The sequence below is a fragment of the Chroicocephalus ridibundus genome, chromosome Z (genome assembly GCF_963924245.1).
Source record: "Chroicocephalus ridibundus chromosome Z, bChrRid1.1, whole genome shotgun sequence".
NCBI classification, from domain to species: domain Eukaryota; kingdom Metazoa; phylum Chordata; class Aves; order Charadriiformes; family Laridae; genus Chroicocephalus; species Chroicocephalus ridibundus.
The window spans coordinates 49,649,416-49,675,373 of record NC_086316.1 but is presented as its reverse complement, the minus strand read 5'-3'; the positions used below and the strand labels follow the sequence as shown (position 1 = coordinate 49,675,373).

The following is a 25,958-nucleotide window of genomic DNA, read 5'->3' as shown; positions in this document are numbered from 1 at the left end:
GAAAAGAGATTAGAACACTACTAAAGGATTTTTTCAGCTCTTGACTTTTTTTTCTTTTCATTTCCATGAGCCTCCCTAGTCAGGTCTATTTGTATATGTGAATATAAAAGTGGTAAGACTTGGTAACTTCTCACAATAAGTCATTTGTATTAATAATTAGTCTTACATGACTTCAAGCTGTGTTTGGGACAAAACTAGCAAGTATTTTACACACGGAAGGAGCTATCGATCTTGTTCTAGTATGAAAATTAAAAAATGACGAGTAGAAGACAAAGGTCTTGTAGAACATGCATTTACGAAAAATGTGTATCACTATTTTTGAACTACAGAGAAAACTTAGTCTAAAATCTTCCCACTCGTACCCTTTAGGGCACTGCAGATAGACAGAATTCCTCAGCACCTATGTGATACTCAGTGGGGAGCTAGAAATGCAGATGTGAAGGCCCCAGAGAAGTTTTAGGAGCTTTCACTTTGTGTCATAAAATATTAGTGAATATGGAAGGCAATCTTTATAGAGCTATTACCACCTACTTCCCCGTGAGCACTCATTTGAAGATTTTAAGACTGATGCTGTGACCTCTTCTTCAAAGAAGAAACTATTAAAAAAATCATTAGCTCTACTAATCCACTACAGTCCCTCTTTGGCATTTAGCTAGAGAACCACGCTGTTGTGTAGAACACACCGACTTACAACAACAATTACTTACAGGTTTTCTGACATCCGGGAGGGAAGCCCACAGTGGAAAAACAATGGGTAACACAAGAAGGTAGGTGAGCTGCTTGCGTGGGGTGTCAGGCCAGGCCAGGCTGAGAGGCTGGTCCTCATCCTCTTCATTCTGTAAGGAAAGACGCAGTGAGCAGAACACTGAAGTGGAAGAATGAGGTTAGGAATTCCTTAAAAAGGAGTCCTGAGGACTGTGCTGTGTTTCAGTGAGAACCCACGGGGTCTGAAAACATTGCGTTAACACCACACCTACCTAACAACATTAGCTAGGACACAGTAAAAAGATTTTGGCCAGACTGTGAGGTATCCCTGCAGTACAGACTGCCTGAGGATGTCCTTTTGCAGCTATGCTGAGAGTGATGCTGATCCCTTGGGAAGCACGGAGCAATGTCGTGCCTTCTCCCTGAAGGAGAACCTTGTGCCTCTGATACGTCTTCCCACAGGCTCTCCCCTGGGATGTGGGCTAGTCTAGTCAGGGATCAAAACTGGTCTAGACTGCATCAGGCCTGGCCACAGAGAGAGAGAGAGAGAGAAGCAGAGATAGATAGAGATGATAGATAGAGACAGAGAAAGGTGTGTGTGTGCGTGTCTACACACACAAACATACATGCGCCTAAAAATAGAAACATATATATATATGTATATCTAACTTTTTAAGTTCTTGCGAATAACTTAAAAAGTTACTATTTAAGATACACACACACACACATATATGTGTATTTTATTGTTCATAGGACTACAGGGTAATTCAAGCTGGCAGGGACTTGGGGAGCTCCACTGCTCAGCTGGGGAATCAGATCAGGCTGCTCAGGGCTCTGGCCAGTCAAGTTGCGAAACCACCAAGGATGGAGATGGTCCAACCTCCCTGGGCCCCAGTGCCACCTCTGGGCTGTCCTCATGGGGAAAATGCTCCTCCTTATCTCCAGCCCGAGCCTCCTGTGTTTAGACCAGCCGTAACACAGTACTCTTCTTAACAACTTGGTGCTAAAACTAAAGGAAAGACATTCCTCTCCTATTTGTGTAGCGGATTTTCACATCAATCTCTTAGTCTCCTCTTATGTGTATGCTGTTCACCTGTCATCTCTATTACACAGGAGCTGTATAGGGACCTTCTCTCATATCAGAAAACCTTTTGGCTGCCATACACTTGTCTTTCCTTGGGCTAACAAAATGGAGCCCTCTCAGACTGCCACAGAAAGAAAGCAAAGTGAGCATGATTCAGCCTTTTTGGGTGTATGTATTAAAACAACTTTTTGACTTTTAACATAGGTAGGCAATATCTTCAGAACTGCACACGGATCTAACTTATACCACAGAGTACGACAACAGAAAAAATGGCTTAACCGTTCTTTCACTTAGATTTGTGTAATGCAAACCCTGTCAAGCCTGTGGAAAGATCCCTGGAGAGCTCAGTGAAAGCTAAAGAAGTCCAAACAAGAGCACCTGGTGAAAAGTGTGTGTGTTTGAGAGGAATACAACTACTTCTTCATGTACTGTTCCTGTTTTCTTCTTTTGCAAAAAGATAAAAATTGAGAATCCATTCCTCTCTGAAGTGTGCAAGTTACTCTTCCCATAGATTTGTAATATAGGTTTCTTGTCAGTTATTGCCCTGTCTTAAGATTGCTTACATAAACCTCATGATAATGCTATAAGTAGCAGTCTTTTGAATGACCATGGCAGTTATTTTTTTCTAAGCAAAACAGTTAGTGATGAAATGTCACCATATGTTGGTATTGTCGTAACATTTTCTACTTACTGCTAATTTTGATTGAAGAACCAGTCTTAATTATTCCACTATTATGAACTCCTGAATTGTTCAACTACTCATCTACCTGAACTGATCAGTACCTACAGAAGCAAGCCCAACTCTTAGCTCAGGCTCTTCCATCATGACTGTATCATCCAACACCGACGGACTGGAAGCAAATCCCTGTCTACCTCTTGACACACTGACAGCCTGCAGCTACTCTGACAGTTACGTGTTGATGTCAACAGAAGACAGTATTTTGTTAACCTCTACGCTTTGTGAAACTCCGAAGTTGCATGATTGTAAGACCACAGTAAAGTCAACAGGTCATAATAGGTATAATCATTCAAAGATTTTAAAAATGTACACAGGCACGATTTGTCACACTCCACGCAGTACCTAGGAGGCTCCTGAGCTAGCTTTTGCCTTTAACTTTCAGCTCTTCACAAAAACGGGCAGATGATCTGTACTTCACTGCTGCAATTTATTGAAGCCTGACTTTTGGGAACTTGGCTGGTGCAGGAGTTTGTGGGGCTACTTCCTAAAAATCAAATCCATTCCTTTTCCATTTTGGTAGATGCTGTTGGGGTGGGAAAATCAATCTAAGATGGACGCTCAGCTTTGAAATATGACGACTGAGGTAAAATTTGAGCACAAAAGGACCAATTGAAGGGTTGCCTAGGTAACTCTTTCTGAGTGGCCTGTGTATAATTCAAGCAGTGGACTCAGCTGGATTAAAGCTCTATAAATGTCTGCTTCATAAACAGCAGAGTGACAAAGTACTTCCTGAATTGCCATCTTTAGAGATTAGCCATGATTAACAACTGTATTTAATCACAACAAAAGCTTTACATTAGTCTGAGTTTAGACATGAGTCTGCAAAATGTACGGAAATTAATACCTAAGTTGGTTCATGCAGTACTGTACCAGTACACAGCATACTTGAACACCAGACCTCATTCTGGTGTCACGCCTGTGCCAAACGGCATTGGGCTAGCACAAGTGCAGAGGCAACAGAAGTGGCTGTAGCAAAGGACCACAAAGAATTACATATGGAGATTGCCACCTGTTTCCCGAGAAACCTTCATCCATCTCTCTGAGATCTTTCACCTTCAGGTTGTATTGCCTCATCTCCCTCCCCAAGACAACGATCCACAAAACGTAAGGCCAAACTCAAGCTTATAGTGAGCTTATAGTAGGGCAAAACCCTTTTCCCCACTATTTTAACTCCAGGATGCATTACAGATGCTAGAGGCTGCATCTCCATTTCCTATTTCATAAATTAGGATCAGCATCTGATTTTCAAACGCTGACCTAGCCAAATGCAGTGGAAGTAAGGAAGTTCAATCTATCTGTAAATCTAGCTGCCATGAATTTCAAAGCAATACTAAATTATCCACTGAGGCTGAAGACATGAAAGGGAAATAATTCTGGCAGCTATAAAACCACGCAAATGTGAGTGCCATGCTCTGGACTAAGATGCAGTGATATAAAATGACTCAGCACATATTTATGGCTGAGACTGAGTGCACTACCTGTGGCTCCAGCCCATCTACAATACACATACTGAATATGCATTTTCACAGTTTGTAGAAACTAATAATGAAACTACAGTTTTTATTTATTTCAGTCTGTACTACGAAAACTCAGTACTTGCAATGTTTGGTATGATTCTCTCCTGCAATGCTAAGAAGAAAAACATAACAATGACATGACATACACACTGAAATTCAGTTGCCTAAACACAGATATAGTGGTGGCATTTTAGATACCTTCTGGTATCACACTTGACCTCCACATGGTCCATCAGACATGGAGAATATTCTGTTCATTTATGACATATCTGCCACCACTATGCAAAAATCTCCATTTCTCTAGGCCAGGTGGTACTACCTACCTAACCATCTATACTCAAATGAGTCCTACCCCAAAGCTCATTCCCTACTATGACTCCGTAGCTAACTAGCTTTAAAGATACTGGAGTGAACATATGGGAAAGGTGCATTAGTTGACATTATGAACTCTGATGATAATCCAATATCAATGCAAAGTTTCATGTGAACCTAAATTTAACTGCTGTCACAAAACCACATCATACTACAGTCAAGTAAAACCCGAAGCTGTACAGACAATCACAGTTCTCCTACATTCCCCACTCCATTTTGGCAACTTGTCTGAAAGGGCTGTCCAGAACATGCTAATCAACATAGACCTGAACAGTTTACTTACATTACTACAAATAGCATTAATTCTAAGTGTTCTAGATAGTCATTAAACACATCAATACCATTTCTGTCAGAAATGACTGGCACCAATATCACTTTTTCTTAACCATCAGGATCATCTGAAGACCTTTTCCCAGGCTGCATTTGAAGGTTCATGTCTGGTAGGTAATAAATGATTTGGGGGAGGTGAGAGAGGATAAAGTAGTGTAAAATCTCTACATTTTTCTATAATATGGTAAGATTGACTGGACTAAGAAGATAGAAACAGACACATTAAGTCAGACCAAACGCCCATTTCTACCAGCATCTTGCTTATGGCAATGGTCAGACATGGGTGTTCAGGGGAGAAGTATTGGAATGTGGCAAATTTTTGCATCTTCCACAAATTCATAGGATCATTTAGGTTAGAAAAGACCCTTAAGACCATTGAGTCCAACCGTAAACCTAACACTGCCAAGTCCACCACTAAACCAGGTCCCTAAGCGCCATGTCTACTTGTCTTTTAAACACTCAGGGATAGTGACCAAACCACTTCCCTGGGCAGCCTGTTCCAATGCTTGATAACCCTTTCAGTGAAAAATTTTTTCCTAATATGCAACCTAAACCTCCCCTGGCATAACTTGAGGCCATTTCCTCTTGTCCTGTTGCCTGTTACTTGGAAAAAGAGACCAACCTCCAACTCTCTACAACCTCCTTTCAGGTAGTTGTAGAGAGCAATAAGGTCTCCCCTTAGCCTCCTCTTCTCCAGGGTAAACAATCCCAGTTCTCTCAGCCACTCCTCATAGGACTTGTTCTCTAGACCCCTCACCAGCTTTTCTGCTCTTCTTTGGACTCTCTCCAGCACCTTAATGTCTTTCTTGGAGTGAGGGGCCCAAAACTGAACACAGTACTCGAGCTGGGGTCTCACCAGTGCTGAGTACAGCGGGATGATCACTTCCCTAGCCCTCCTGGCCGTCCTGTTTCTGATACAGGCCAGGATGCTGTTGGCCTTTTTCACCACCTGGGCACACTGCAGGCTCATATTCAGCTGTCTCTCAACCAATACTCCCAGGTCCTTTTCCTCTGGGCAGCTCTCCAGCCACTCTTCCCCAAGCCTGTAGCACTGCATGGGGTTGTTGTGACCCAAGTGCAGGACCCAGCACTTCGCCTTGTTGAACCTCATACCATTAGCCTTGGCCCATCAATCCAGCCTCTCCAGATCCCTCTCTAGAGCCTTGCTACCCACAAGCAGATCAACACTCCCACTCAACTTGGTGTCATCTGCAAACTTACTGAGAATGTGCTTGACCCCCTTGTCTGAACAGTTGGTCAAGATATTAAACAGAACCAGTCACAGTACTGAGTCCTGGGGAACACCAGTTGTGAGTGGCCACCAACTGTATCTAACTCCATTTACCACAGTTTTTTGGGCCCAGACAGCTAGCCATTTTTTTTTTTACCCAGTGAAGCATATGCCCATCCAAGCCATGACCGTTCAGTTTCTCCAGGAGAATGCTGTGGGAAATGGTGTCAAAAGCTTTACTAAAGTCTAGGTAGACAACATCTGCAGCCTTCCCTTCATCCACTAAGCGGGTCACCTTGTTATAGAAGGAGATCAGGTTAGTCAAGCAGGACCTGGAACAAGGCTTAGCAATCACGAGACTTCTGCCAGCTGCTTATGGAATATTTTATTTGTCTCTTCATCTGGGTTGCGTCGTCTAAAACAGACTCCCACCATGATCTCTGCCTTATTGGCTTTTCCCTTGATTCTTACCCATAAATACTCGACCCTTTCATCATCATCATCAAGCTCTAGACAGTCAAAACACTCCCTAAAATACAGGGCTACCCCACTGTCTTGTCTGCCTTGCCTATCCCTTCTGAAGAGCTTATAGCCATCCATTGCAGCACTCCAGTTGTGTGAGTCATCCCACCGTGTTTACAGGATTGCAATTACACCCTAGTTTTCCAGCTGCACAATGGTTTGCAGCTCTTCCTGTTTGTTGCTCGTGCTGCATGCATTGGTGTAGATGCACTTCAGTTGGGCTATTTGATCCTGCCACATTTTCTGGGGGAGAAGTCCTAATTAGGACTACTATGTGACTGTTTTCTGGCACTTCCGTGTTTTTAATGCATGGACAATTGTTTTTGCTGCTGTGTGGATCTCCATCCCCTACCTCCACTGAGATGGCTAAGGTGCTGTGTGCATTAGTACAGGGACGCTTCCAGTGTGCTCCAGTGTACTCCGCACATCGTGGAGCAGACTGAAGGACCTTGCTAGTACACCATTCCTCAAACGGGCATGCCCCCCCCCTGCTTATCTCTAGCGAGCCTGGTTTTACCCCTTCCTCCCTTCAAATCTAGTTTAGAGCTTTTTCAATGAGCCCTGGTAACCCCTGCACAAAGATCCTTTTCCTGTTTTGAGACAGCTGTACCCGGTCTGTCGCCAGCAGGCCTGGTGTCATGTAGAACAACTGATGATCAAAAAACCTAAAATTCTGCCGGTGACACCAGTCTCAGAGCCAGTTATTGATTTGCTGGGTCTTCCTGTTTCTTCCCTCATCATTGCCTGCAACTAGAAGGACAGAGGAGAACACTGCTTGTGCTCCTGATCCCTTATCCAGTCATTAAAGGTTTAGACATAAACTGCGTTAGATTTTCATGTATAATAGTCATTAATGTGTTTCTATGAAATTCTCATTAGCTGTCATAATTCTTTCCACTTTTTAGGCAGCGTATCCTCATTTTTTCGTGCTTGTGCTTGGGACTGTCTTTTTTGTTACATGCACATGTGCAGTGCTGAATATCATATGCATACTCATGCCTAGATGGGATGGACGTGGCACCCTAGCACATATTAATCAATAATGATAACCTAATTAATTCTAATAGGAAAATGCTCCCTTTGCATATTCTACCAGGGTTAATAAGGTGCATCTTTAAACTACAAAAAATACAGTTATGATTGCCTGTTTTCAAGAAAGGAAAGATTAGAAGTGTTGTTTTGCTTCGTGTTCTCTTTTACACATCTCTAACAAATATTCTTTGCTTTTAAAACAATCTATGTATATTCATAACCCTATTCTTGCTACTTCAATTCTTCTTCTATGTAACTCATTACAAACAACAAAAAAGGTACCAAATCTCCGGACGCTCCATCTTTCACAAGTTCTTCATCCAAGAACATCTATCTAATACTTGTCTGTAATGCCACAGAAGAGATCTCTTACTGGTTTGCTCAGGACTGGTCTGACAACTTTTCCCAATCTCCTAAGAAAATTTTTCCAAACAGGAAACGACGGTGAGTTTCATGTTATATAAACAATACAAACATATGGTGACATTTCATCAATAACTATTTTGTTTATAAACAACAGTTTATAGCAAACTCCATCTGCCAAAGACACAATGTAGTCACTGCTTCTAGCAAACATCAGAAAATCATTGTCTCCATGGATGCTTATGCTCATATTATCCTAGGGAAAACAGTTGCTTTTCTGGCACAACATTAAACCGCATTTTTATACTTTTTTCCTGACACTAGGACAAAATAGAGAACAAGTACAATGAACCACCTCAAACTTATCTGAAATACTGAATCTGCCATTATTTAACAACTAGTCTGTATTGTGTAACAGCTATAGGATATGATTTATAAATATTACATTCCGAGGATTATTCTGTTAGCCCAACTAAACTGAAGAGCTGAGCTATGCATTCTCATGCTTGTACATTTTTTGAGCATTTTGACTTCTGGTACCATTAATCAATACAGAATTAGCATTAGGACTCCAGAAGAAAGGAAACTGCAGACAGGAACTATTTGCAGTTCAATTTGTTTATGATAAAGTATAGATATTGTACGACCTATAAAAAGGCAATTTCTTCTTTGCCTGATAGTGCTGCAAAAGACAGCTGAGCTTTTTTCTTTTTCTTGAAAGCGAAGAGCTCTTTACAGCCTAACTTCTCACAATGAGTGAAATCAAGAAAAAATTATGATGTCTCAAAATGTTACCTGTCTCAGAGGTAAGTACTGATTTTCAGAATTGAGATTGATTTTTTTCTTTAGAATAGCAAATCTCACATTAGTTTATTTCACTAGAAAGGCAGAGGACAAAGGCAACTGAAGCCCTACTGTGAAGTGCCTCAAGTCTCCGCTTTCTATTTCTTATCTGTAACTTGAATCACTCGTTTATCTTCTCCTACCTCTCATTTGGGAAAAAAATATGTGAAAGAAGGTGAGATAGTAAGCTAGTACAGTAGCATGTAAATTCTATGGGGTAACTAAGACAGAAAACAATGTCTTTCCTCTTGAGTAAAATTCAAGAAAGGAGTAAAATTAAATCCCTGAGCTTTCTGAATGCACTCTGCATATATGGATATGCCGAAAAGAGCATCTCACCAAAAAGAGCTACTTTTTAAGTGGTGCCTACGGGAAGGTGCAAGGCTCAGGTTTTTGCTCCACATTCTGCTATTGCTGCTTGTGTCCTCTTGGGCTCTTGCACAAATACAGCTCCCGGAGCTTATATGGAGTTTTTTATGTCCATGTTACTGCCAGCACTCTTCAGAAAATTTGAAAAGAAGTACTCAGAATGTCATAGTCCAAACTGCAGTCAGCCCACCAGGAGAACTAACAGCTATGGCGTGATGGGGATACATCTGAAGAATAAGCCTTTGCCTTCACGCCATTTTTTACTGTCCGAGTTTTCAAGTAAGTCAAACTGGTATACAGCAGAAAAAAATGTAGAATAGGCAACTGGCAGTCTTGTGAAAATAAAGATCAATCCCTTTTGATGGCAGCGCCATTCTTATTACATTACAAAGAGCTATACCGGCAAACAAGATGCAGGCATCTACTTTAGACTGATTGTGGCAACTGAAAAAACGTTTGGGCTTTGGAAAATGTATTTTTAACGATCAATCAAAAAAATACCAGGGATGCTGGAATATATCATCGCCTTACAACAAAGGCTGCTCTAATCTCCTCCACCCTCTCTCTACGAAATAGAAATGTTCAATATAGCCCAGAATCATAGCCTGAGACAGAGAATGCAACGGCGCTCAGATTCACATCAGGCTGATTTGATGCAAACGGAGCGAGTACTCCAGGGCCGGGGAGATCTGTCCCCACCAGGGGCTCTGCCCTGCGCATCGTGCTGCTGCTCTTTGGTGGGGAAGGCACAAGACGCTTTACCACACTGCTGCACAGGTAAACGGAGTAGAGCCAAGGAAAACAATACAGCATTCGTGGCACTTTCCTACAACATACAAGTTGCCTGATATTTTCATGGAAAAGTTATCCCTGGCATGGCTGGCATGTAAACATTTTCCAGTGGGGTTTCCATGGAAACAGGTAAAAGTGTGCGCATGTGTATGTGTGCGTGCGTGTATGTGCGTGTGTGCGCGCATGTGTGTGTAGGTGGGAGGAAAAGGTGTTATCTTCAGATTGGAAGCTATTTTTAGGAAAGCCACAGGTTAAAACGACTATGACTGAACACACTTAATCAAATGCTTGTTAAGAAGGTGGCGGGGGGGAGGGGAGACAATTGGACTTCTCAGAAGGATCATTTCTCTGTAGGGCACCCTATAAAACATTTAATGAGATAGTCAGTGTCCTTTTAGTCTTCTTTCATTTTCTCATACATGCTAGGTACCACTCCACGAAGTTTTATATAACAGAGTCTTCTCCTTTGTGGCAACCTGGTAAAGGTTAAGAGACAGAATGCTACTAAGTGGAACAAAATCCCCGAGGAAGATGCAATATCCAGCAGGGGGGAAGGCAATTTCTGTCTGCAAACGAAGCAGGAAGATCTTACAGACCGTATGGTGGGAGGAGGTATTGTTCCCTGCTGTGCTGGTTAGGGGCTGGGAAGGAGATGATGGCCGTCTGTCCTGCTCATCTGAAGATCCCCATTTTATCAAAGTGTAGATCTACTGATGCTTACAGTGGGAGCGGGATTATATGAGTCTTACTGTCTGGGACAAAAGACTGGGTTGCTGGGGACATTTTCTGGAAAGGCCTTCTTTGACTTTCTGCAAGCAGCTTCAGGACAGAGTTTATCTTGTTGCACAAGAGCACGGGCTAGCAAGAGGACAGCTGAGGTTCTCTGGAGGAGAGAGGAGTAAGAACGGAGTTAAGGGCCTGGGGAAAAGGGAAAAGCAAGAAAGTGGAGTTTGTCAGAGACAAATGAAGAAATTAAATGGAAAAAAAAAGATCAGGAAATAAAGTGAAATTCACCTAGTTCATGAAACCTTCATTAACTGACTGTCCTCGACTCAGTGTTGTGTAGTGTTTCAGCTTTGTGCAATTGAAAAAGAAGGAAAGGAGGAAAGAACAAGAGTCTGGAAAAAATACAAAGATGACAAAAAAAACCACTACAGAAACCATGAGAGGTATGAGGAAAACTAAATCATGGCATTTGCAGTATTACGCTTTTTTGAAAAGAAGTTTAATTTACAAATATATGAAAACTGAAGTACAACATAAAAGCTATGTTTTTTCCCCTTTTCTTGCAGCCTTAGCCTGAGACCTTCCTTTCACAAGGGCCCTTTGCTCAACATCATACTTTTAAAAGAATAGGGGTTTTTAAAGATCTATTTGCATATTCTCCTTGTACTAGTGGAACACACATTTTTTAATGTAGTTAACTTTCAGACAATTTTAACTCCAGTATAGAACTTCACATGACTAAAATGCTTGCATCTAGGGAATTAGGGCCAGATACCATAATCTGCACCAATGGAAAGTAAAAAAACCCACAAATATGACTATGCTTGTTTTTGCAAGAGGGAAAAGCATGAAGACTATAGTGGAATGTGACAATGGAGGAAAAAAAATTAGATCTTCTTTACCTCACTGCAAAGAAATTTTAGGTAGGAATACCTGATGACCTGCTGTGTGAGTAGACCCATTTCCCAGCCCAAGGTTTTCAGGACAACATTTTTTCCCCCCGAGGCGTATTTGCAGCTTGGTTCCTCAAGACGGACAGTATCTCTCATTTTCTCAGTTATAAATGATCATTAGTGCGACATGGAGGCACTAATTGTACGTTTTCTTAAGAGATTTTTCTAAACAATGCTTCTGGATCACAAAACTGTATCTTTGGATATATACGTGTGGAAAATCGTAGAGAAGCCATTTCATACTCTATTTCCCAATTCTGACACTACAGCATTTCTTTTTGCATCAGAGTAAGAAAAAAATTACCAAAATTCAGATTGAATTCTACTCATGGAACAGAAGCAAATTATATTCTCAGTGTAAAACGGAGAATACTTGTTCACAAAAAGATCAAAATTCAAGAGCATTTGTAGCTCTGAGCTGAGCTATAATGACTTTGTTCTTGTCACTCAGCTTTAACGAGCATGTTTTTGAAAGAGAAGGGGAACCTATTGATGAGGACTGGCTGGTATACTATCCCGTGCCTTCAGTATTAATTCCCTGAACACAGCTACTCTTAGAACTGACACCATTGTCTCTGAAGATATGCTATTTCCTATGGATACATAGTGTCTACATGAAGTTTGGAAAAGCTAGAAAGAAGGCTTGGGAAGTCAATGACCGATTTCCCTTCCTCAAATTCTAATCTTCTTCAAAGAAAAAGGTCATGCAAATGCTGTGTGTGTGCTTTCTGTCATTGCCTGCACTTGTATAAATGAGGAGTAATCCTATTAGTGTCCATGAAGTTCAACATACAAAACAGAAGGAAACTGAATATCCCAGTGTTATCTTCCGAGTGATGCCACAGCTTGGGACGGTGTATCAGGATGCTGTGCACAAAAAACTGGGCAACATGTTGAGGAAGGGTCCCTGTACAGTACAGAGTAGGCAGAGAACCTCACAGTGAAGGAGGGTCCTAAGTATCATAGAGACCTATTTATTTGTTACATGGATGAACAGACTACTTTTATTACAATTTTTCAAAAATTCTGATATATACTTTTAAATTACAAAATAGGTTCCAGCTTATCAATACTTGAAGCAGCCTGAGATAGCAGCAACTGTCAGGTTATCACTGGAAGAAGACAAAATTAGGAATGTCACGGGGGAGGAAGCCAGCATGGGCCATTTCAAAATATTATTAGGGGGTTGCTATTTTTTATTGTGACAGCAGACGCATAAAACCCTTCCCTTCAGATTGATGGAGCTAAACCTGCAGAATCGCTACTCCATCAGTTACAAACCTCACTACTTGCTCCATCTTGTCATTTGGATAAGGATAAATAATGTATCCCACCTCTGATACAGCACAATAGTTTTTCAGAATGTCCTAGTACTTGCTGAAATTAACATAAAAGTTCCAAACCCTGCCTCACGGAAAGTTTAAAATGTCTAAAGGGAGATGAGAGGAAGACATTGCTGAGTAATGCACTCTTGCAATAATTTTCCCTTCTTACCCTGCAGTTGCTTGAAATTGAAACCATTGTCTTGAATGATGAGGCTGCTTGACCTTGCAGATTTCTGAACAAGCTTAGAAACTGCTTCATTACAAGGCAAAATGATAGCGTATGGGCATTTCTGTAAGATGTGATTGCTCAAGATTGGTTTTCCTTCATTGTTTTCACTGAACAGTCTCAGTGGAAAAAATCTTACAATGCAAGACCAATTTCCTTCTTAAGCTACTGAACTCTATTAGAGGCTATTAGAGTTTTCATACATCCCACAGGCTGATTTATGTATATCCTAACAGGTTACACCAGGCTATGTCACCCCTTATTGACCTTTGAGAACAGAAGTCTAAAAGCTGCTCTGCTTTGGATTTTGTTTTTTTGTTTTTTTTTATGAAGTTAAAAGATAGTCTAAAGACATATTTCACTGCAGCAGTGAGGTCGGACTCTCAGAACAGGTTCCAAATGGATCTGAAAATTGATCTTTCCTTACCTTAGAATGTTGAGTGTTGAAGTGTGGTGCTGAGATTTTTTATTACATAGATTTTGCTCATCTTATTTACCTAAGAGTAATGCTTTGTTGGGCTGACAAGGACGTTTAAGTGGCATGTCAGTCTGAACAACTGAGATTAACAGAAAAGGTAATTTAATGTTCTATGATGCTCTCTTTTCAACAGGAGACTCATTATCATTACTGATCATTCAGGACACCAAAAAACTACCCATCTCTTTTAGATCCTTGATTCTGATTCTCAATTTCTACTCCCAGAGACCAAAATTATCTACAAACAGTGAAGAATTAATGCTATCTGCCAATGCTTGGTGCACTAACACACCAGCTGGCCAGCATCACCTTGTCATTTCTCCACCTCCAGCTATTTAATCTTCTCCCATAGACTCAGCCTGCTACACATTGCAGTATTTTTTCCCAGCCTTGCAGAAAAAATAGGATAACCTCTCCCTGTTAGAAGTATGTTTCAGTACAAATTACGCTCCTTGTGAGTGATAATTGTGTTTAGGAAGCAGCCAACAGACATAAACACACTCTGTTACTTGTACACCACTTATAATTTTTCCTGTGGCTTGCAGAACCTTTAAAGGGAAGAATATCACCTGTGGTGATATTGCTCAGGTCATGAAGAAGGCAAGATGATCTCTGACTTGGACTGACATTTAACTAATTTTGTTAAATGATAAATAAATGAAAGCAACTAATATATCAAAACCTAAGACTGGAATGATTCAAAACAAAACATAGGCTTCGACTTTTTTGCACGATTTTGCTGTGTGTATATGCAGCACAGCTCATCCCACTTTTAATAAGGGGAAGCTCATGTTATGATATAGACCACTGGTCAGCCATCTCTTGCAGTACCCTTCTTGTGTCACTATAGCCTAAGGAGAAGGCTAAGAAGTAAACTGTACAAACAAAACCACTACAAAAGCTTCTGCATCAAGGATTATTTTTAACAAGACTTTCTCTCTCTATGCAGGTTTCGCTGTCTCAGTTTAAAAGAGCAGTGCCCAAGTTTAGCAAAATCAATTCGCCAGCATTTTTCCACTTGTTTGCCCACTTGGGATGCAGGTGGTACTAATAAAATTTGAAGAAAACAAAATTAAATGACATTTAAAAAGGGCTTGGCAGGGCGATATATTGCAGTCAGCTACTCTTGAGAATTACAACTTATTTAAGAAAGAAGATAGCTCAACTGTATAGCTATTTCAGTAGCCATTGTGCAAGTTAGACACAGTTATGCAATTACTTATTATGTACAAAAGGTATACGTTAAAAAAACCCACATTTAACTGTTTAGTTACTTCTTTTCAGATTTTAACCATATGCAATAACAGTCTTTAGAAACACCAGTATACTATTCAGCTTAATTTATTATTTGTCTCAAGATAACAGAAGGCAGGATGGAGAAGTTTGTGTACAGCTCCTCTTTTATAACTACTTTTAACTATCCCATGAAGCGCAACGTGACAGGCTACTCTCTTAAGAGAACAGGTTTTGTGCAATGTGATGATAATCAGACAAGCAATTTCCATTAGCTATATTTAGGGCTATGAACAACTTATCTGATAAGTAAAAATACATTTCCTAAAAGAATACATTCCAGATTACCACCTTACCTTACACTGAAGGGCAGGGGCACAAAAGAGCTTTTATATATGGCAAAGCATGCATTGGGTTCAGTTGTAAATGAAGATTAAATATATTGTAGACAGTTTATATTAACAGCTTCTTGTTACTAAGATGTATACTTTCAGCACAATCAAGTATGCAACATAATTTACTAATATAAAAATAAGAAAAAAAAGAATAAAAAAAGACATTAACCTCGTCAACGTTATGGGCAATTCCATTCTGCACTGGTCCTGAATCACTCGGTGGTGTTACTGCAACTTCGACTTTTGCACTTTTTTCTGTGGCACCATCCATAAATAAGAGCGGGAAAACAACAGAAGAGAATATTAAATAACAAATCAATTGAAACTGCTGCCATGTATTCATTCTGTGTAAATCATCAAATACTGAAGGCAGACCAACATCTCCCTTTAAAAGAGAGACAAAAATTCTGTCTTCCATTTGACTGGTACACATTTTGAATAAATTCCTATGAGTGGTGAGCTTGCATTCAAAGGAACTATTCTACTGGTACTCATGTCCTGGAAAAATTCACATTCTTAGCAATATTCAGTGCTTTTTGTTTATGCTGAACTGACTGAGCTTAATACTTCAGGTAAAAAGTGACATACAGCATTCTCCCCAGACATTAACAAATAAACATGGTGCATTTACAGGTGAGGGGATATAAAACACACTAATCCCTGCAATGAGTAAAGTTACTTCCAAGCTGTAATCATGCTTTTTCTCATGCAAAAATGCAGGAAAAGAGTAAATGGATGGTCTAATAACATCCAATAGCAGAGGATGATCTTTAAAATAGAATCCTGTAGTCCTTGTGCTAAACTTTTACAGGAATTAAAGAGATAAAATTGGGCCTTTGGTTTCTGATGCCAAATTCATTCAAATTTATTCTTACTTTGACTAGCTTGTAATTCTCTAAACAGTAATTATCTCTTTAAGTATGCACTAGATAAAAATGCCAATGGCCAAAACTCCCTTGGACAATATGAAGTTATGGTGAACAGCAATATGAAACGTCTAACTTAAGTTCAACATGCCTTATGGTATGCTCCTGTGCACAGAAGTAAATACAGCTGTCTAGTTACATTACTGCTATCCTGAGATTCTTCTAAATTAAAAATCTGAGATCACAGCCACAGCGGAGTGCCAGACTATCTGTAATTATTTCAGTGCATGTGTGTTGTCTCTTAACCCCACGGCCAGCATTATGGTTTATTAACAGAGTGTCCCATCTGACTGCTTGATTCTGGAAGCAAATAGTACCTAAACATAGCACAAGGTCAGAAAAAGTGTTAACTGACAAAATGATTCAGCTCTTATCAGACACATTTGCATCTGGTTTCCTAATGCAGAGAACATGTTGAGGTAAAGTAGAGAAAACAGGACACAGCACAGATTTTTGGAATAGGAACTTGGGAACTAAAATACAAATTCTCTTAATGGAAAACCATAGTAAAGCTAATTTTGCACAATTAACATACATGGGCTTAAATGACGCTCAGCAAGTAGCAGACAGACAAATCTTAAATATGAAGGTCATTCCTTTTTGTGACAAGGGTGAGACCACATAAAATACATATTCCCCTAGAGCAGCTCAATAAATTAATTTAATTTTCACATATAAACTGTGAGTAAGTTTTGTCTATTTCTGGCACTTCAACACATATCCAAAATCAGCATTGCTTTTTTCTTTTCAACCCTGCCAGGAGGCTTTCCAGATGCCTTAACTGACCTCCTCTTCTTGCGCTTAACTCCTGTTCTGTCCATAAGTTTCATACTCTTTTGGATAGGCAATCAGAATATTTATACTATGAAAGGATAAATGGAGTAGAAGGAGAAATTAATCCCTAAGGATCTTCAAGCCAAATAAAACAGTGAAAAAGGCCCTCAGGAGCAGGTGATAAATCTGTACTGCTGCACTCACCATGATTAGCAGCTCCATTCTGCCTTTCACTGTCTTCCACCTGGCACTTCTTTTTGGCGATCTTATGCAGAATTGAGGCCCTTTCCTTGAACTTCCCTAAAAGAAAGCATTGTCATTATTAAAATGCAGCCATTTAGAGAAGCGAAGTTTTTTTGCCATAGCGTAGGCTCCATAAATCAGTGATAATAGTCCATTTCCACCCCTCCTCAAACAGGAAAGATGTTATTAAACACTATCCGATGTTCTCATATATACTTTTTTTTTCTTTTTAGTGGAAATAAAAATGTAATTTTTTTTCTATTCTGCAAACTCAGCAACAAATTCTTTTTCTTCAGAAGCAGTCAGCAATATTCCACCTATATAAGTGCTGGTGTAGGATTTCAGCCTAAACAGAAGATGAATACACATGAATAAAGATATCATAAGCAAACACAAAGAGTTTCAGGTCTCAATTAGTAGCACAGTAACACAGAATTTCAGGTGAACCCATAAATTGCGTCATGGTGACTGCGGTCAACTTTGTCACTTTGCACTCAGCTATGTGCCTGTGACTTCTACAGATACTTCAGAAGGGGAAGAAGAAATCTCCAGAATACATGATTTCCATACTAGTTTCTCAAAGGTAAATTTTCTTTTCAACCTGCCAGGTAGTTTTTGTCTCCTGTGAGGTTAACCATTCAGCTCATCATCTAAACTGTCTCCACGGCAACTCATCCCATCCTAAGAGAGGTCCTTATCCTTGATCCTGTCACTCTTTATTGATCACTGAGTCTAAATGACACATTCAAGCTAGGCGATGTCAAAGATGGCAAATATTAAGTGAAATTAATTTAATCTTTCCCCTACATTGGTTGATCTTTCTCTTTGGATAGCTTATGACAGTCTATGTTGTGTAGAAAGATGACGTACCTGCCTTTATTGTTATTCTCATTGCTCTTGCCCTTTAAGCATTTTTTTGTTATCTTTTTAAAAGGAAAACTGGTGGCTATAGTACACTATTACTGTTTTAATTCTCCATCTCCATTTAAAAAAAAAATCCACTGAAAACTTTCAGTGTCCCTGCAGCAAAAACATTGCAGGCTTAAGACCAAAAGCTACTTCAACGGAATCACAGAATTGATTAACAGTGGCAAGTATCAGCAAGAAGCCATGAATGAACTCAGCTACTTGTATAACAGTCACTGTTTCCAATATGAAATAAAAGACACAGAAGAATAAATCATAAGTCAAGAAAGAAATCCTCTCCTCCCTTCTCACAAGTGGAAGCTTCAAACCCCTGTACCAACAGTGTTGCATGTGAAGAAGCATATGCACAGTCCGCAGTGACTAGCAGCTATCATTTACTGGGAAGTGGAATTAATTTGTCAACAGCAAATAACTTGGAAAGTAATAAAAATACCACAAAGATTTAATAATAAGTACTGTCCTTTCAGCAGCTCCTATCTTTTCACAAACGTATCATGCTTCAAGAAAATAATTAGCCATTCACAATATATTGCAGAGGTTATAGTACCTAGAGTACCTAGAGGTCATGGTACCTAGAGTAAAATTGCCTGCAGAAGAGTATCTATATGTAGAACATAATCATAAACAGCAAGCCATCTCATCATTTCAGTCCACGGGGTCAGTGGCGGAGATTTTAGTTAGAAGGCAAAGAAGAAACAAAGACTTAAAGAAAGAAAGAAAGAGAGATAGATATACAGAGAAAGGGAATTGCTTGGGATACCAGATAAGAGAAAGAAAAAAAAAAAACAGAGGAAAAAATGTGAATCATATTTCCAAATATTTTAAGCTGAAATGCTAAGAGTCAAGTCTGTTCCTAACTTCTTTTGAAACACTAGGGGCATTTAAATAGTGCTTATCCAGAAGCATGGGTAGATACTGAAAGGTGCCTGCCTAATTTTCATACAATATGTATGTCAGTTTACTATAGGATTACTTTAGGCTTCAGACCCCAACTCAGCTTCATATGTTTGAGAATTTGGCTTGTGATGCCCAAAATACATAAATGCATTTTTTGCAAGCGATGCAAATGATGCAACTGAGACATTTTCTGAGAAATATCTGTGGAACCATGCATGTCTCCACCTACTTCAGGATGATGTAAGACCTTTTAATTTAAGGTTCAATTTAAAAAAAGTTTAATTAAAGTGAGGCAGAATTCTACAAGGATACTCTAGCCTTTTGTTTGAGAGATTGTTTGAAACTGGTTAGGTATTCTTAATAGAGGAACTTGAGCCATTATTGAACTGAAAATAAAATATTTCCACAGAGATTCATATTGTTTTAGATTAGCTTAATTGAAGTTGTCTTCAATTTTTTTCACATTTCCAAAAGCCTCCTCCCATCCCTAGGAAGAATTTCTTTCATTGGCTTTTAACATTGTAAGCAACACCACTTCATTCAGGAGACTGTTCCACAGTTATAAGTCACTGTCACAGAAATTAACCTCAACATTTGAAATGGAAACTATATTTTAGTTTATTTTTATTTCTCACTACATGCACGCTTCAGCTTACATTGTTTTACATCATTACCTTCCATTTGATTCGTTCAGTGTAGGTAACAAACTGTGAGGAAATGATTAAAAGACATAGTATCGACTACCAAAAGCATGAAACTGAGGAAAGCAGTCGTAATAGCCTGCATGAAGACAGTGAGGTGTAAAAAGACAGCAGAGCTATGACTTCTCCCTCCCTTTCCCTGCCATTTTCCTCCTTCAAACCAAATCAAAACTTGTTCAGTGAAGGGGAATCACAGAGCCACCAGGAAAAAGGACCAGCTCAGGATGTTTCTAAGTCATTCAAACTTACAGAATGGCCCAGAGTTTTCATCTTAGGCACAGATCTTCTTCATGCCTTTTTCTCATCCTTAGGTGGGGGGTACTAAAACAATCTATAGGAATTTTATGTTCTTATTGCTAGGAGAAGGTAGGAGCTTATGTTTCTTAACAGCCCTATGTACTACGGGTTTGACTACCTATGAGTAATTTTCAGACTATTTGGTACCATGAGAGTTCAGGTGAATGAGAATGCTTGATTCCACAGTCCCCAAATAGGATATATTGTTACAGAAAATTCCTAATTAGTCTAGACTCGCTGAACTCACATTTTGCAGCTCACTTTAGTTTACAAAGGATGGGGTACACGGAACAGGAGATCAAGGCGAGGTGATTAGCAAAGAAGGCTGCTTAAAACTGAATTGGTTTTATTTGAATATATGCAAATAAATCAGTATTGCATAATATAGATATGCCTTGATCTACATGAGTAACTCCAGCTGGCATCAGTTGGCAGAGATTCTCCTCCTGATGCAGGATATATTAAGAAGCCAATCCTTTGACTACAGTCTGAATTGCAGACTGCAGATTCCCTGTGTCAGAAACGCCTTTGATTTGATAAGAAAACAGTTTATCTTCGGAAATTCACTTGTTTAAAAAATTCAAGGCTCTACCATTTGTCTAGTTTCAGCCTCTCATCAAATGCAAATTACTACATCTATGCAGCTATAGCCAAGCTTTTGTGAGTCTGAAGATGTCAAATCTGTGACTGTTGAGCAGTCTGGACTGTACCTGAACTGTACTGGGTCCTGCTTGTGGCCAGTTGTGGAACACAACTAGTGGGTCACAACTGATCAATTCCAGAAATCCACCTCACGTGCTTTCTCCTTTAACTTTAAAATCCCACAGAAGCATCAAATGAAAATACGTGCAGTTTTGCTATGTTGAAGGCTGTTGGTTGGTGGAGGTTACGTGACAGTACAAGGTTACTGTGAGGTTCTCTTTCCTTCTGGTAGGGTATATTTTTCTCTCCCAGTTGGGCCTGATTAATCTGTAATTAATTTAAAGTCACTTTCAGACCAAATAGGAGCAAACAAAACAATAGAGATCAGTTTCTAAAATATGGACTACACTGGCCCTCTGGCCATTAGGTCACATCTGATTGTGTACTGTGACCTAACCGTTACTTGTTGTCTCTGACTGTTCTGACATGGCAGCAAGAATACATGTGCCTGTGCTTCTCCACGGGAGGACTGAAAGATTTGCTACCTTTCTCCTCCCAGGGTTTGAGGACCTCGGGATAAGGATGTACTGTATTAGAAAAAAAAATCCAAGAATTTGTAACTGGGTTTACATATTCCTGTGACTAAATTTCTGTACAAAATGTTTAAAAAGCTCAGTCAAAAAAGGAAGAGAAAGAGGAAAGAGGAAAACGGATAATGCAAATAAGTGTGGCGCAGAGTGAAAATCCAAACAGAAAGTTCAAAATATAGCACACTTTGATCTAAATACAGCTTCTGGGACACATTATTCATAACTTGCTTTGTGAGACACGTGAAAACAATGATGACAGCTGTATTTGAGAAGGTAAGCTGTATCATAGACTCTTGCCAGTGTTAATACTCCTAAAGATAAGGAGCTTCCTTTGTTATGGTTGCTACTGGAAGGTATTTGTCACTGATTTTTGCTATTGCTACGGTATGGTCCTGAATTACTATTAATGAGGAGTGCTTTCTGAGATGACACTGAATATTAACAGCATTACTTCAGCATAGGCACAGTATTAATATATACAGATGTATATATATTTGTATGTATTGTACTTGCATGGGTATTTTCCCACAAATAGCTACATTTAACTATCAATAGAGTACTTACGATTATGGATACCATTTGATATATCAAGTGATTATGATATCATTTACAATTATCATATCATAGTATCATAGTCACTAATGTAGTGACTGCTTTTGAAATGGTAGATTTAATACTTCAGCAGAGAGAAGAAAAACCTTAATATAGCCAGCTGGAGGCTATAGTGAGAAATGACCTTTGCATCTTGATTGTCATACAGACTGAGATGAGACATACTGCAAAAGCTTCAGCTCTGGTAGCTGGATCTGAATGGCCTGGGTGAACGACTCATTTCAGGTGCTTCAGAGGTGTATTTAAACAACACAGGCAGCACTGTTTGCCTGGTAAAATCTCTTCTCAGACATATTATCTTGTGTCGGTGCCACCCCTGTGAATCAGGTGGTGAGTCTGGGCAATGGAGGGTGTTGTGGCAACACTGCCCTATGAGCACACGCCTGCTACAGAAGAAACCAGCATCTTCCAACATCAGGCACAAAGGTGGAAAGAATCTCCTACAGCCAGGTTATATTTGAGTATCAACAGCAGATACAGAAAACGGGAAATAGTCAGAAGTTATCATTTCCCCCAGCATCCCCTCCCTGGAGAAATGATCATGAGAAAGTCATATAATGAAGGTTTTCTTAAAACCTTTTTAACTTCAAGATTAATCTGAACTAGAAAATCACTGTGTTTTTAAAAACAGAGAATTAAGCTATTTGTCTTACATTCCCAACATTAAAAATATGTAGGAATAGGCTGATAACTTTCCTACAGGCCTCGAGCTTATCTGCATTCTCAAACACACCACTAATTACTAAACGGAACATTCATGAAACCATCTTCCTGGCATTATAATCAGAGAACTGGACAAGAGGCCTTGATCCTTCAGACAGTCAGGTCTCAGTTCAGGGAAACTTCCAAATTATAGAAATGCTGACTGCACTAGGACTGAAAGCACGTGCTGCAAATTTAGTACACAGTTAACTGCTTTCCTGCAATGCTTTTGAATCAGCAGAAAAATTTCCCAAGATTTCACTGAGCCCTGATTCAGGCCCTAATTGCTTCCTTCTTGTATTGCTAGAATCATGATTTTAAATTGCGTAATTTTTGCATTGCAATTAAGCATACACTTAACACACCAGGAATAGTCATGCCTAGTTTTGAAAGTTTATTCATTACTCATGAATAATACAGTAAACTGAAGTAACTTCATAATTGTTCTCAAACCGAGTGATTTGAACATCCATCCATCCATTCATCTTCTTGAATGCATAGTAAAACATGGCATAAAATAAGGATCTGCAATCGATGTTATACTGTGCCGTATGATTTGCAAGTGTGGTTTTGCATGTATGTTCTTTAATAAAAGCATTACATTGTATTTCCTTATTTGAAATAGCAAAACTGAAATGCTGAAAACAAAAACCTCAAAAAAGAGCCATAACTGATCACGCCGTCAATAAAGACATGCAAAAAGGAGTTATTCAAAAATGGAGAAACTGAAAATAGGACTAAGAAAAATGAAGGAAAAAGTAAACACACAAAAGGCGCTTAAAGGGCTTCAAAAAAAGCTGATACAAACAATTCTAAAATATTTCTTACCTTCTTCAGTCATTGTGTCATAATATTTTAGGTTTCCATATGATCCAAGCTCTACAACATCACAGTAAAAGACACAAAGATAAGGAACCAGCAGACATTCAAAAAATGTACACGTTTTTGCATGTGCTTCATAAACTCGAACAGTGATTATGCCAAAAATTCTGCAGGACAGCGAAACACGGATTACAGAAATGGAAGTGCCTTCCCCTCCCGAAATTTCAAAAGTCACTGGCTTTAGATAAGTAGCTGGCTAAAGGGGCATGTAGGAGTAAGCACTGAAATCTAAAATTCTGCCTTTTCCAGGTGATTGCCAGTTTGGTGCCTCTACATTTGTTAAAACATAATAAACCTTGACTGTACCTAATCAGCAGGAGCTTTGGAAACAAAGCCCTTTTAACATTCCCCAGGTCAGATATATTCAAATACTTACGCATCCAAATTAAGCAAAAAATCTCAAAGCATATAATCTAATGAACTGTTCATAATGCTGCCCCGCAAGCATTGTTTTGATACCAGTACTGATACTGACTTGCTTTAGAGGGGTTACTTAATTTAACCACTCTCTTGTCACTTGTGAAATCAGAAAATACATATTTACTCACTTCATCAGGTGGTGTGAAACCTAAATTAATCAAATAATTAAATAGATCTGAATATATTGCATTGCTATATTCTAGCAGGACAGAGAAAAGAATGGAATACAGAGATCTCCAGATCTTTAGGGCTACTGTTATTTTTCTGTGTGATACAGTCTTGCATGAAATTACCTTTTTCCTCCCGATGTTGCTTTACACTTCATTTCTTAAAGAATTTTTTCTTAAAGTTTTGCATAAATGTAAATATATTTATAAATATATAATATAGAAATATGATATACAGTTTAATTTAAATATAAATACAATTTATATATATAAATACAATCATTAATATAGGACAGAGAAAAATTAAGTAAAGAGGAATTTGTAAATTATTTGTCTGAGGAATCTGTGGATGATTTCACTCATCATTGTTATGCAAAGTTTAACAACTGAGCTTCTGAGCATCCAACCCTTGACAGAGTGTAATCATTAAAAATGGATACCTAACAGTTTGGTAGTGCTGTTTTCTTAGGAAATATTCTCTCTTCATGTTTATGAAACAGCGCAATTAATTGTATAAATGCTGTCCAATTATTTTGTTTTTAGCTGATGCACTTCATGATCTTTCAATACTTTTCTACGAGGGTGAATTTCAATAGAGGTCTGGCTACTAGTTTTTAACTATAAAATACTGTGATGATATGCAAATCTGATACTTTCGAAGTTGCCTTTTTTTAAATCTATTTGCAGATACCTGAATCCGCCAAACGAACATTTTTTACATCATTTGCAGAATCAGAGAAAGCTTTATGCCATGTAACTAAAAAATACAGGGCATTATCACTTTAAAATTTTTAAAATAATTATGATTGGATTGTAATTATTTTTTCATAGACATACTTTATCAAAACCAGTTACAAATATTGATATACTCTTGCTCGTACAATGCAGTGTCTTACTTGCACAGAAGTATGCCCAATAGAATATGACATTACTCTAAGTCTCTCTTAAAGGAAAGAAAGACATCATTTAACGCCAGAATTTAATATACTGTTTTATAATGCTAAACAATGCATATACTGTTTTGTAAAAATGTTCTTAGCATTGTGTAATCTTTGTAGCTGCTTTTACATAAAAGAAGCTATTGTCCTACCATCTTGACTTTAGTCCCAATGATTTGAATTCCTTTCCCGGGAAGAGCTCCCAAAAACTTCAATATGGACTTCCCTGCAATACAGCATTTGGGACCACATGTGCTGTTTAATTAAGGCTCAGTATCTCCTCACTCTACAGCCAGGACCTTTGCTTAAACTTATTCTCACTGATCTCTGCCTTGATGCGTCTTTGCTAGAACCTGGGGTGAGGCATCTACTGGAGGATGAGGACAGGAGTGGAAAACAGATGCCCAAAGGACTCCGGGAGTAATCAGATAAATGGAGGTACATAGAGGAGATGACACTGCCAGAGGGGGGCTGTATAAAGTCACAGACAAAACAGAGTAAGGGTGGGGGTGCAGGAGGACGAAGTCGAGAAGGAGGAGGTTGTACCATAGCAACAAACTTAAGAATTAACTGAATGATAGCATGAGGTCTCTGACTTAATGGATGAAGCAGAAGAGGTTTCAGAGGAAGCCAACAACAATGTTGAATTACGCTAAACCTCCAGAAGAAATAAAAGCAGCAGCAGAAAGGCAGGGCACTTGACGTACTGACAATCTGGTTTAGATCTACTTCCTTCCCATCTGAAGTGAGAGACACAAGACAAACAGGTAGGAAAAAAGGAGACTCTGACCTTACAGATACCAAAGAGAAAAGAAACAAGGGGATCCATGAGATCGCATGATGCTCATGACAATGATGTTCTGGGCACTTTAGCAATTCAACATGCCGAGGATTAAACTAGGTTAATTCTTGAAGTTATCAAAATTATTTCCAGGAAAATTCTAATCTTGCTGGTCAGATTACATTCTGCAAAGGTTTTACAGTTCTATACCCAAAGCGGAACAT

At 39.1% G+C, this 25,958-nt stretch overlaps 1 protein-coding gene across 6 annotated transcripts in view; it reads right to left on the bottom strand.

The window, feature by feature from the left end:
• SLC24A2 (solute carrier family 24 member 2) overlaps positions 1–25,958 on the bottom strand; it is a 113,219-nt gene that overhangs the window by 14,977 nt on the left and 72,284 nt on the right. For 4 of the 6 annotated variants that reach the window (XM_063320389.1, XM_063320390.1, XM_063320388.1 and 1 more), the window contains 4 exons: positions 23,375–23,425; positions 17,140–17,235; positions 15,405–15,490; positions 708–836 (listed from right to left, as the gene is read on the bottom strand). In XM_063320389.1, the coding sequence (XP_063176459.1) occupies positions 708–836; positions 15,405–15,490; positions 17,140–17,235; positions 23,375–23,425 (362 nt within the window). The remainder of the gene's footprint in view (positions 1–707; positions 837–15,404; positions 15,491–17,139; positions 17,236–23,374; positions 23,426–25,958) is intronic. The other 2 variants (XM_063320392.1, XM_063320393.1) reach the window with 1 other exon arrangement.